Source organism: Paroedura picta, chromosome 10 (genome assembly GCF_049243985.1).
Source record: "Paroedura picta isolate Pp20150507F chromosome 10, Ppicta_v3.0, whole genome shotgun sequence".
Lineage (NCBI taxonomy): Eukaryota > Metazoa > Chordata > Lepidosauria > Squamata > Gekkonidae > Paroedura > Paroedura picta.
Genome location: NC_135378.1, coordinates 30,776,252 through 30,788,562, shown reverse-complemented (window position 1 = coordinate 30,788,562; position 12,311 = coordinate 30,776,252). Strand labels below are relative to the sequence as shown.

The following is a 12,311-nucleotide window of genomic DNA, read 5'->3' as shown; positions in this document are numbered from 1 at the left end:
AACCCCCCTCCCAACATGTTCCTTGTTTTAATGAGTTGTACTAAGGACTGGGAGGAAAACTGCCCCCTTCCAAATCCTCTAATTTTTCTTGGCAAAGTATTAATGCGGAACACAAGTAGTTCTTTAAGTCCGGCATGTTACAAATTCTTTCTGGATTAAGGGATCCTACTCTCAGTAATGAGTTGTATCATGTGGTCCTTCAGAATGGCATCCAGCCGCATCCATCCACGGTTTTAGCAGTCATTAAGCTACAAGGCCTGATTCTTCCTAATGCTTTCATAATTACAATTAGGGGGGGGGGAACCCTCCCGCCTTCTTTATAAATGATGTATTTCCTGTCAAAATTAATCATGGGATGTTTTCAGATAAAGTCATGAAAGAGAGACTGGACATAAAATCCAGACTACATTAGAAGCAAAGAATAATTTTCTGTTGAACCGATGCTCAGGATTGTATCCTTTTTACCTTTTAACAACCAAATCTAATCTTTGATTTACATATGCTGGGTAAGTCTACTACATACTCTTGTGCTGGCAGGGCATAAAGATACTCTGATGGAAACAATATTTGGCAGTGTATATTTGGCTCATGTGCTGGCCAGGTAGGATAACATCACACTTGTAAAAGAAGTGTCTCCAATTTCATTGGAGCTTGTTGAGCCTCAGGTGATTGTTCTTTCTTCTCCTTTTCTATTCCTGCCCACAACAAAATGTCAGTTCCAAGCAACTCTACAACCAGTCATAGCACAAACTGCCTCAAGGGGATGTAAGACCAAGCCAGGTTGTGTATCATATGCATGGCATTAGACCACATCAAAAGATTAGGAGGAGGAGGAGGAGGAAGAAGAGGAAGAGGAGGAGGGAAGAGGAAGAAGAATTGATTTTCTCTACCAGGAGTCTCAAAGTGGCTTACAATAGGGTATTATGCCCTAGAGTTAAGGTTGCCCAGATCTTCTTGGTGACCAGCAGGGAATAAAGGGACTTTTTCCTTGGCTTCATTGCTGGTGTCACACAGGAAGCAGCAGCATCATGCTAGTGATGTCTGGGCAGCACTCTGGTATTTGGGCAGAAATTCTACCATAAACTGGTTCCAAATACCAGAGCATTGCACAGATGTCACTGCTGTAATGATGTCACTTCCTGTACAACGCTGGCCAAGAGGCCTAGGCCTTCTCTTTGTAAGTCCCCATCACCAGCCAGCTGATTGGTGGCTGGGGGTAGCCTCTAGCAGTGGGGGACCCCTATGGGTCTGGCAACTCAACACAGAACCCACCTTCCAAATCAGCCATTTTCTCCTGGTCAGGAGAACTATTCTCTATCACCTGGAGATGAGTTGTAATAGTGGAGATCTCTGATGGGAAAATCTGTACATAAAGGATGTAACTTGCATAAACATATGACCAACAGACAGATACAAAATAATCCAATAGCACTTGTCATCTTAGAATTGTTAACGTATCCCTGCCTGAGGATTTTGCATACCAACACCAACTTACCTCCCTCCTACCCAACGGGGCCTGGAGGGAAAAGACTCTCCACACAGATAAGATGCCCCTGCACAGGATGAAGAGTTCAGGACTTAAAGCAGGACAGCTAAAAACATCCTCTTAACGAATTCCGCTTCTGTGCATTCAAACGTGAGATGGAGAAACAGCCAGAAATTTTCTTTTAAAACACTCTCCTTGCTCACCAGAAAGCAGCAGGGCAAAAATCTTGGTCTTCATGCTGCTCCCCAAATAAAGGTACTGTCTCTTGCTCAGAAGGTGCAGCTGATACTATTCGGTCCTCATACGGACACCAATAGGAGCATGTTGTGTACAGGGTCATTACCACTTTCTGTAACTGACTCCTTCCCCCCCACCCTTCTTCTTCCTAGGTCTTTATAGAAGACAACTGCAGCTGGTATTAACACGTTGCCTCCTGTGCATGTTTCTTCAAAAGTAAGGTACACCGAATTCACTTACAACCAAGCAAGTATGTGTGCTGAATTGGTTAGAACAGGCATTCTCATTTTTATTTTACCATTGAGAAACCCCTGAAACATTCATCAGGCTTTGAGAAACCTCAGAAGTGGCATGATGGTGCAGAATATATTTGAGAAGCATATCTGTGTTGATGTCCACATGAGTCTCCTCCCCTCCCATCATTGGCTGTTTTGGGATGTAGGGGCAAGTCAACATGACCATATCCAATCATATCAGCTCTTCCAGGGCTGTCAAGAAACCCCTAGGGTTTCATGAAACTCTGGTTAAGAAAGTCTGGGTTAGATTGTTGGGCTGGATTTGGGATATGCAGGCCCAAATCCCCAATCTGCCATGGCAAATAAGTGAGTAATTGGATGGCCATATCTGGATTGGGAAACACCTGTAGATCTGAGGGGGTCAATTAGCTTGAGGAGGGTGGCATTTGGGGAGGGAAGGGATCTCAACAGGGTATAATGTCCTTCAAAGTAGCGATTCCTTTCCCCAGGGAAATTGACTTTTGTTGTCTAGAGATCAATCATAATAGTGGGAGATCCTCCAGTGCTACCTGGGGGCTAAGAATTCTATTTGGTTAGCTTGGGCCAGTTTTCTTCAACCTAATATATCTCACTGAGATGTTCTTGAGAGGATAAAATAAGAGTACTGGAGAATAATGCTGTATGGCATGTTGGGGAGAAAAGTACAGTGTAAATATCTAAAATAATAATAGAACTGCAGCCTTGATGTCCGAGCCAATGCAGTGTGTAATGCATGGGCTGCAATCTTTTCAACACTTTCCGGGGAATAAGCCCCTTTTAAATAACATGGGATATACTGTTGCATAGACCCATTTAGGATTGTTTTAAATATTTCTGTGAACTATGTAAACCCAAGAACAATATTTATTTTCTGTTCCATCTCCTAAAAATTAGGGCAGATTACATTATGATAAATGATATAAATCAAAATAAAATCTAAATATTTGAATCCAGTGGCACCTTTAAGACGAACAAAGTTTTATTCAACATATAAGCTTTTGTATGCATCCATTTGCACATGACAGCATATACCTTGAATAAACCTGTTGGTCAGAGGTGCCATTGGTCTCAAATTTTGTTCTGCTGCTTCAGGCCAACACAGCTACCCACCTTAATCTATGCAAAACTAAATTATTTAGGTGGGCTTTTTGGCACAGGTAATAGGCCTGTATTGTAATAAAGCTAGTGGAGGTGAAAGCATTCCAGTTGAACTCTTCAGAAGCTTAAAAGACGATGCAGTAAAAGTGCTACACCCAATATGCCAGCAGATTTGAAAAACTCAGCCATGGCCACAGGATTGGAAAAGGTCAGTTTACATTCCAATCCCAAAGAAGGGCAATGCCAAAGAATGTTCAAACTACTGCACCATTGCAATAATTTATAATACTAGCAAAGTTATGCTGAAAATCCTACAAGCTAGGCTCCAGAAATATGTGGACCGAGAACAATATGTTCTCTCTGCCATCGCACGTATAACTGAACGCCTCCAAAGAAGGGAGCTCTGACTCGCTCCCGCGAGTCTTTTAAGCTGCCTTCTGTTTTGTAAGTAAGGCCCTTAAAATACATTGGGGGGGGTAAACACACCTCCATCGCACCTCCCACCCAAAGCCACACATTGACTCCACAGCTTGGAAGCAGTTGCGCATGCGCCCTCCACAAGCCAGCTCTCGCGCTGCCTCGCTCTACCCTTCCCAGCCGCTGGGCCGAAGAGAAAACGTCGCGCATGCGCGAGTGGCAGACGGAGTGGGCGTGGCTCTGCGCCTGCGGCTCCTCAGCCAGTGGCTGCAGCGGCGCCGAGGAACGGATGTTGTGATTGCGGCGGTTCCTGTCCCTCCCCTTCCCCGGGATTATGACGGTCGCTTCCTGCCGGCGGCTCTGAGAGGAGGCTCCGGTCACGGCGCTTGGTGGCCCCCCGCTCGGCCGGCCCCCTTCCCTCCGTCCTCCCTCGCGGCCATGGCGGACTTCGATGAGATCTACGAGGAAGAGGAAGACGAGGAGCGGGCCTTGGAGGAGCAGCTGCTGAAGCACTCGCCCGACCCGGTGGTGGTGCGCGGCTCGGGCCATGTCACTGTGTAAGGACCCGCCGGGGGAGGACGAGGAGGAGCAGGAGCGCTGGGGCGAGCCCAGCGCTTCCCTGGCCTTTCATAACATCCGGGTCTCCAGCGGGGGGGGGAGGGCTCAGCTCTGCCGCTGAAGCAGCAAACGAGGTGGGGGTGGCCAAACGGTGGCTCTCCAGATGTCCATGGACTGCTATTTCCATGAACCCCTGCCACCATATGCTGGCAGGGGCTCATGGGAATTGCAGTCCATGGGCATTGGCCACTCTTGCTTTACAGAGGGAGGAGGATGCCTGCTTCTGAACGTGGTGTGCAATGAATGCTTTCGGTTAGGGATGCCAGCCTCCAGCTGGGGATCCCCTGCAAGCATAGCTTATCTCCAGTGATCTCTTTCTATTGCACCCCACTGAGGTTCCTCCCTCCACCCCCAAATCTCCAGGAGTCTCCCAACCTGGGTCTGGCAGCTCTGTTTTGTGTTCCCTTTTGAGTTACTCAAATGAAGTGTCTTGGAAATCCCATTGCTGTTGCAGTACTTCTTAATAGCTCGGTATTATGGTCCTGTTGGTTGGCAGAATGGGGGAGGGGGTTGGCCATTATAGTCTTTTAAGCATCCATTCTGTGTCTTTGAGTAGGGTCATTTGAAGCAAGTGGGGTTTATTTCTATGTAAACGTTTGCAAGGTTGTTGGTGGTTGGGGCAAGGTTGTATGTGTTCTAGGTTTGTATTCCAGGCTCTGCATCAGAAACATATCTGCACAGTGTTTGCAAGTACCTGTCCTTGCGTAGCTGCTTGTGGAAAATAATTATTTAATTGGTGAGTTTGTATCTTGGTCTTTCTCCAAGGATCTTAGAGCAGTGTACGTGACTTTCCTCCGTTTTATTATTGCAATGGCCCTGTTCCAAAGTCACACAATAGGTTTCATGGCAAGCTGGGATTCAGAACTGGATCTCTCTTATTTTAGTCCACACACTAAATTACGCTGACTGTAGTGCAATTCTTGTACCAAATCTCACAGTAACTGTATGATTTACCCGAACTTATAAGTCAGAGGAAGATATTGATCCAACTCTATCTGAAAGCTATTATTCTGGTTTTTCTAGCGCGTATTCTAACATATTGTCAGACTTTTTTTCTCTTTTTCATGCTTGCAATATCTAAAAATGTGATTTCCGGTTGGAGCAACAAGGAAACTGAATTGATGAGGGTCACAGTGGCTATTACTAAAATGTGAAATATTAAACTAAGCAGTGACTTGTCAGGAAGTAGAGCAGGCTTTGTCAGCGAGTGTTCTTACACATGACTAGTAGCAGTTCTGTAGCTGAGTGAGAATTGTTTATGCTGCTATTAGTCACCATCTCTGCCTACTCATGTAATAACAAGTTTCAGCTTTCTGTTGGCTACTTGTGGTATGAAGACTTCCCCTAAAGATATAGCAGTCAGCAAATATGAAAAACATACATGGAGTGGTTTGATTAACTTTATAATAGGGTATCTGATTTGCACAGCTTGGTTGCTGTTTTTCTAACCGGAGCTCATGAGAGACTGCTGGATCAGACTAGCATCCTGTCTCACCCAGCTCCTTTGGAGGACCAACAACGAATCGTAGACATTGAGGTCTTCCCTGATGTTGCCTTCTAGTACTGGGATTCAGAGGTTGACTGGCTCTGAATGTGGAAGTCCCCAAACATGGAGCTCACTTTGCATCACTATAATAACAGTATCTTTTAAAAGTTTGATGCTGAGGTGGAGCACCTCCAGCAATGCTGAGGGATGTAGTTAGTAATTCAAAAAAGTGTCACATTGCCTTGCATTTCAGTGTAGAGTAATTTACATTGTTGTGTAAATCATTCATTAAATCACCATGGAAAAATGCCATTTCAAATCACTGACTTAAATCATATTTCCTGTATTTTAAATATGAACAACAGTACATATTAATTTAAAGGTAAAGGTATCCCCTGTGCAAGCACCGAGTCATGTCTGACCCTTGGGGTGACGCCCTCCAGCGTTTTCATGGCAGACTCAATACGGGGTGGTTTGCCAGTGCCTTCCCCAGTCATTACCGTTTACCCCCCAGCAAGCTGGGTACTCATTTTACCGACCTCGGAAGGATGGAAGGCTGAGTCAACCTTGAGCCGGCTGCTGGGATTGAACTCCCAGCCTTGTGGACAAAGCTTTCAGACGGCTGCCTTACCACTCTGCGCCACAAGAGGCTCATACATATTAATTTAGTGCAATAATATTTTAACCATGCTGCTTTGTCACTGAATACAGTCTCTATAATTAAGAATTTAGTTCAAAACCTTTGATCCCTTAGCACACATGCTTTGATCTAGGGTGGCAAAGGAATTGTGAAAATTAATTGATTTCTCTGTGACTGTCTTTGAACATATAAAGGGACAGTAAGAAAGATCCCTTACATGAAGACCTAAGTGTTTAGAATTTTCCAGAGAGATCATAGGTCCTGGGTAGTTGCAAAAGGTAGCTGCGTTAGTCTGTCATAAACCAAAATACAGTAGAATTGTGTTGAAAAATACAGAGTACAAAAATCAAACAAATATTGTCAAATATTAGTGCAGCTCTGTTTGGTACACAATCACAATATAAATGTATCAGTGCACTAAATGCCTCACATTTCACATAAATGGGCTCTCTAGTTGTATCCTCAAGTCCAAAAATATTTTAAAGTGCACAGTGCACCCTATAGCTTGAAAAATCTGCAGGTAGAGTCATTAGGATGAAAACCAAAAGGCACTGTCTCTTCTAGTTCGACTTTTATGTTTTCAAAACAATGTAAATCATGTAGCTCCACAGGCAGACAAGAACCAGGTGCATTTCTGTTTGGTTGAAACTTTGTTCAGTGTCTTATTTCTTGCAGCAAATGCCTCAACAGAAGAACTTAAAAGACATATACATGCATTCTCTAAAATTCCAACAAAATTTCAGGGAAAATTGTGCAGCTTTCTTCAGCATACTGACATCTAAAATAAGAAAACCAGTGCTAATTCCTACTGCGTCTGCTGATGCTTCTAGCTGCATACAAACATAAACTTCCACTCTCTAATTTCAAGGCCCTCAGATGCATCCAATTAGCAGTGAATTTAAAGACTGTCAGAAATAACGGTTTAATTCCAACTCTGTATTTAAGCCCATTTCTCCCACTATTTTAAATTGTTAAATAAAGAATGTCTCTAACTGTAAGATATTTATCTTGACATTAATTCTGTTCAAGGGATGTGGGTAGGATTTTTTCTGGACACATATCATAGACCATCATGTGAATGTCCCATGTCTTTAAAGTGTAGGATCATAGGGGCTTTTTGGAAAACAGTTTTTATTTTGGACCTGTATTCCAGAAAGTGTGTTTCAGCTGCCTGCCTGCTGCTTCCAGTGTAGCCCCTCTCACAAGGACAATCCACAGCACATAAGAGTTTTGAATATTGCAATTTGTGTATTCTTTAAGTTAGATTGTATGACCATTCCACGTAAAACTGTCAGTTTCAATGGTAAATTTGCATGCTGCACATGTACCATAGCGATGATGCCCCACAATACCTAACCCTGTAGTAGGGCTCTTATAAATGCCAGACTTTACTAAAAGTTGTTTCAGACTCTCAGTCTTACGAAATGTTACTACTAAAGGGGATGTACACCCTGGAACTGTATGCGAATATCCCAATGTTTTAAAATAATTATTCTAATAGATTGTGTTCCCTTAATACTAATTGTTCAAAAACCTTTCTATATGGATTGTCAATCACTGGTGTAAAGTCTGATTTAGATCTAAGCTTGACATGAAAACTGTCCTCATTCTCTCCAAAAAAGCATCTTAATTTCAAAGCTCTTATTAATGTAGCAATGTCAATTCTAGTTTGAAATGAAGAGTACAAAGGGGAGGGAAGAAAACTCAGTCCAACAGCTAATACCCTGCTAACAAAATTCTTCATATAAAAATATTACACTGAGTTTGAGAAGGTGTGGACATTCACATGTTTCTATGTCATTTAGCTTTCATTAGAAACTTGTTTTCTTCTTAAAGTAGCATTATAATGTGAAGAGAATGCAATCCTCTAGAACAGGGGTAGTCAACCTGTGGTCCTCCAGATGTCCATGGACTACAATTCCCATGAGTCCCTGCCAGCGTAGTCCATGAACTAGGTTCATGATGACAGGCAGTGGCAAACCACCTCTGAATGTCTCTTGCCTGGCAATCCTACAAGCGTAGGATCTCCTGGTTGCAGTGCACACACACCATATATATGATAAACTAGATCTAAAGCCCATTTCACTTTGTAATGAAATGGGCCCTAGATGGCCTGAGAGCAGGCCCACCCCCCACCCGAGGCTCTCCTGAGCCTTCTCCCAGCCAGCGGAGCGGCCTTGCCGCGTCTGCGATGCGGCAAGGCCGCTCCGGGGGCCGGGAGAAGGCTGCAAGGCCCACCCCTCACCCGAGGCTCTCTCGAGCCTTCTCCCGGCCGGCAGAGTGGCCTCGCCGCGCCGCTCCGCCGGCCGGGAGAAGGCAGCGCGGCTCACCCTTCACCTGTGGCTGCTTGGGGCGGGATGGACACTCGGAGGGGCCAATCAGGAGCCGCTTTGCGCCTCCTGATTGGCCCCTCCGAGTTTTTATCCCGGACAGGGCCCGCCCTAACTCCTCCCACACTGCCCTTACTGCTTTATTCAGTCCGTGGCGCTCTGCGCCACGGGGCTGTTTAAAGATAATCACCTTAAAATAATGTGAGTTCTTGCTGCTATTCAGTTTTACAGATGACAAATGAGGCTCTGAGAGCATGTTTTCCATCGAAACCATATAAAAACTCAAGATAGAGATCTCCTTGAAGAAAACGTTGGGTCTACTTCACTTTACTAAAGCACAGAGTATTCAGAAATGTTTCTTAACAGAACATCATCATATCTAATGTTCACGAAGGTCAGCCACCTGGGTAAAGTCAGGATGTCGTCTTATAATAAGCATATTATCTGCAATAACTGGTCTGTTTTATATTTATTTTTAAAATAAGATTCAGCTGTGTCTCCAAGATATATTTTAACGGCCAATCACTGAGGAGGAAATCATCAAAATGTGTTTGGTCTTTTATTTTCTGTTTGGTAGTATGAGAGTTTTAAATGTTGTAATTATTGTGCTGTGCTTATCAAAGGATATATACATGTCTAGTTTATAATCTATTGAATTTACTTAGTTTAATGCTGAGGGGGGGAGAGGGAGAATGTGTATATATGTAAATGTGTGCGTGTGCACGCATGCTTGACCTTGAATGAAATCACTGGGGAAGATGATTCAGAGTTTTGAGTTTATCTGCAATATGCTGATTTACCCATTTTTCCTTTCATTTCTATCGAATCCTCAGGAGGCAGCAAAATTCTTGAAGTAGGATTCGGTAGCATTGATTGACTTGGCAGGGATAAACAATCTGAAACCTAATGCTGACAAGATAGAGGTACTTTATGTGAAGAGGAGGGAGTGTTGTGCTTTTGCAATAGAGGATTGTCCTTCCCTTACACATGGTTCAGTTCCATAGGTGCTCCTGGATTCATTTGATATTCATGCATGGTTAGATGTCAACTGAGGCCAGGAATACTGCGCTGGTTGGTTCACTATTAAACCATTTCTAAGATTGGACGAGGGATCTGGCCTCGGTTACTCATGCCTTAGTGACATCCAGAGTTGACTATTATGCTAATGTGTTCTGCATTGGACTGCCTTTGGAAAGTGGAAAATCATCACTTGGTCCAGCATGTGGCACCCAAATTGCTGATAAGAGCAGGCTGCAGAGAATGTTCGCACTCCACCCCCCCTTTTTATCTCCCCTGGTTAGCAGTTTATTTGAGAATTGCAGTCCATGGTTGATTTGAGATGTTAATTCAAAGTGCTAATCATTTCCTTTAAAGCCTTTAAAGTTGTTAGACTGGAATATCTGTAGGGTTGCCTACTTTTCTGTAGTTCTATAGGGTCCCTAATTGGAGGGTATTCTTCCTGTGCCTTTTGGGCAGGCTTTCTCAATCAGAGTTTTGTGAAATCCTGGGGTTTCTTGCTGGCCCTGGAAGGGTTTAGTTTAGGTAAATCTTGCAATGTCTTCCTAGCAGTCGATGCATACCATCAAAGAGCTGCATTTGTTTACCTAAGTAGCTTCTAGGATTTTATTACTGATGTACAAAACTGTTCTATTTCATAGTGCTTCATATGCCTCACCTCTGTCTTGACCTTGATAGCCCAGGCTAGCCCAATTTTGTCAGAGCTCAGAAGCAAAGCAGAATCAACCCTGGCTCATATTTTGGATGTCAGATCTCTAAGGAATGCCAGAGTTGAGATGTGGAGGCAGGCAGTGGCAAACCATCTTTGAATATTTCTTGCCTTGAAAATCGCATGGGGTCACCATAAGTCAGCACTTTTTCCTACCTCACCTCTAACTTACTTCATTTAAGATTTTTTTTAAAAAGTGGATGGAGGCCTTTGGTTGTAGTTGTTGTTTGTATTGGATTATAAGGTGATGTATATGATATTGTTCAGAACAGGATTCAATAATTTTATGTAGGAGGAATTCCAAACTTGCATGAAAGCTCCCCCACCCCCATACTTCCTTTTTTTTCTGGTTTAGGTTCTGGTTTTGTGTTATATATTTTTACACAGTATCTTTCTTTACTCCTTGGAATAATAATGTATTATGATTATTTACTTCCATATGTGTAATCAGATGATTTTGTTTTGTTGTGATTTTCTGGTGTGGTTTTTGTTTATATGTCTATAATAAACAATAAAAACATTTTACTTTTTGTAAAAAAAAAAAGAATTCTTACCTCTGTATGAGGAATACGAAGGCCTGGGAAAACTTGGAAGGGGGGGGGAATCTGTTGTTCAGTTTCTTTGAGCCCCGGGAGGGCGGGATCGATGAAATATTTTCTCTTTTAGTATGAGTGAAATACTTTTAAAGACAAGATAGGCATGCTATAGACACATAAATCTTGTAAATCCAAGACAAGTTTCAGTACCTAGAAGGATACTTAGTCTTCGTGAGGAGAGCATACAGGGATTTCATTGCTTCTTGATAGTTGTAGGCCCTATGTTGTACTTTTGACCCAATATGGTTGGTCTTTTCACCTCTCCTTCAAACTGCTTGGACGCATCTACCTACAGACTAGGCAAAAGTAGCTTATTGCCTTAACTTGCAGGAGTGAGGGTGGGGGGAGTTCAGATGGAGGTGGGACAGGAGTTCGTGCCATGACTGGAAGGACCATCCATATGCAGTGGCTCTCCATGCTGTCTGAATAGCTGAGATAGGAATCAGGTCTCCCCAGGGGAATTTGATGGATGTTGGATTTCAAAGAAGCAGATGCAGTGGCCACAAATCATGTGGAAATTTGAATATAATAGCTGCTTGATTTGGGGGCCACCAAAGAGAACGGTAAACTTTCTCTAAAGACAGGCATGAAACATTTCTTTATGGAGATTTATATATGTAGTTTCATAGAGACGAGTGTTCTCTATAGCAGCAAGCTTTACCCCAGAGATCAGGCATCATCAGGTGGCTCACAGAGTTTTAACTTCTGGGTTGCAAGAGCCTGTGGAGTTGCAGTGTTTATGCTGGTGTTTGGAAGAACTTGCTGCCAGTGCCCCTATTGACTTGCCTGTGCTTCTTCCATTTTAGCTTCCAGTTTAAGGAACTGGATTAGAGAGATGACTGCTTGTAGTGTTGTTGAGGAAGAACTCCTTGAGGAATAGTGAATGGTTTTGTCAGGTCATTTAATTTTGTTTTAGACCAGGAGGGGCCAAACTGTGATTCTCTAGATGTCCATGGACTACAATTACCATGAGTCCTTGTCAGCAGCAACTCATAGTAATTATAGTCCACAGAAATCTGGTGAGCCAAAGCTTTACCACCTGTGGTTTAGAGTATATCAGTACCTAGGGTTCTTTCAAAGTGGCTTCAGGATCACTTCCTCCTAATAAGGAAGATTGAGCCCTAGAACCTAACTATGCACAATCACTTCATACTTGGGGGAAGAGGAGGAAGCAGTAGCGAGGGGGTTTCACTGGAGACCTGGAGTTGCTGAGAACAGTTATTGCTGTAGGATGCTGTTTCTAGAGGTGTTCAGAAGATGCGTCAGGCTTTTATACCCCATTTTCCTCTATCTTAAGGTGTCTCAAACTGGCTTACAATTGCATTTCCTTCTTCTTCCCTCAATAGGCATTTTGTGAGCTAGGGGAGGCTGAGAATTTTAGAGAACTGTGGAGAAGGCAGGA

The 12,311-nt window shown here is 43.3% G+C and overlaps 1 protein-coding gene across 1 annotated transcript in view; it reads left to right on the top strand.

Annotated features, from left to right (window-relative positions):
• Window positions 1–3,790: 3,790 nt before the first annotated feature.
• CHIC2 (cysteine rich hydrophobic domain 2) overlaps window positions 3,791–12,311 on the top strand; it is a 30,199-nt gene continuing 21,678 nt past the window's right edge. Inside the window, exon 1 of the mRNA XM_077301969.1 lies at window positions 3,791–4,070. Within this exon, the coding sequence (XP_077158084.1) occupies window positions 3,952–4,070 (119 nt within the window). The 5' untranslated portion in view covers window positions 3,791–3,951. The remainder of the gene's footprint in view (window positions 4,071–12,311) is intronic.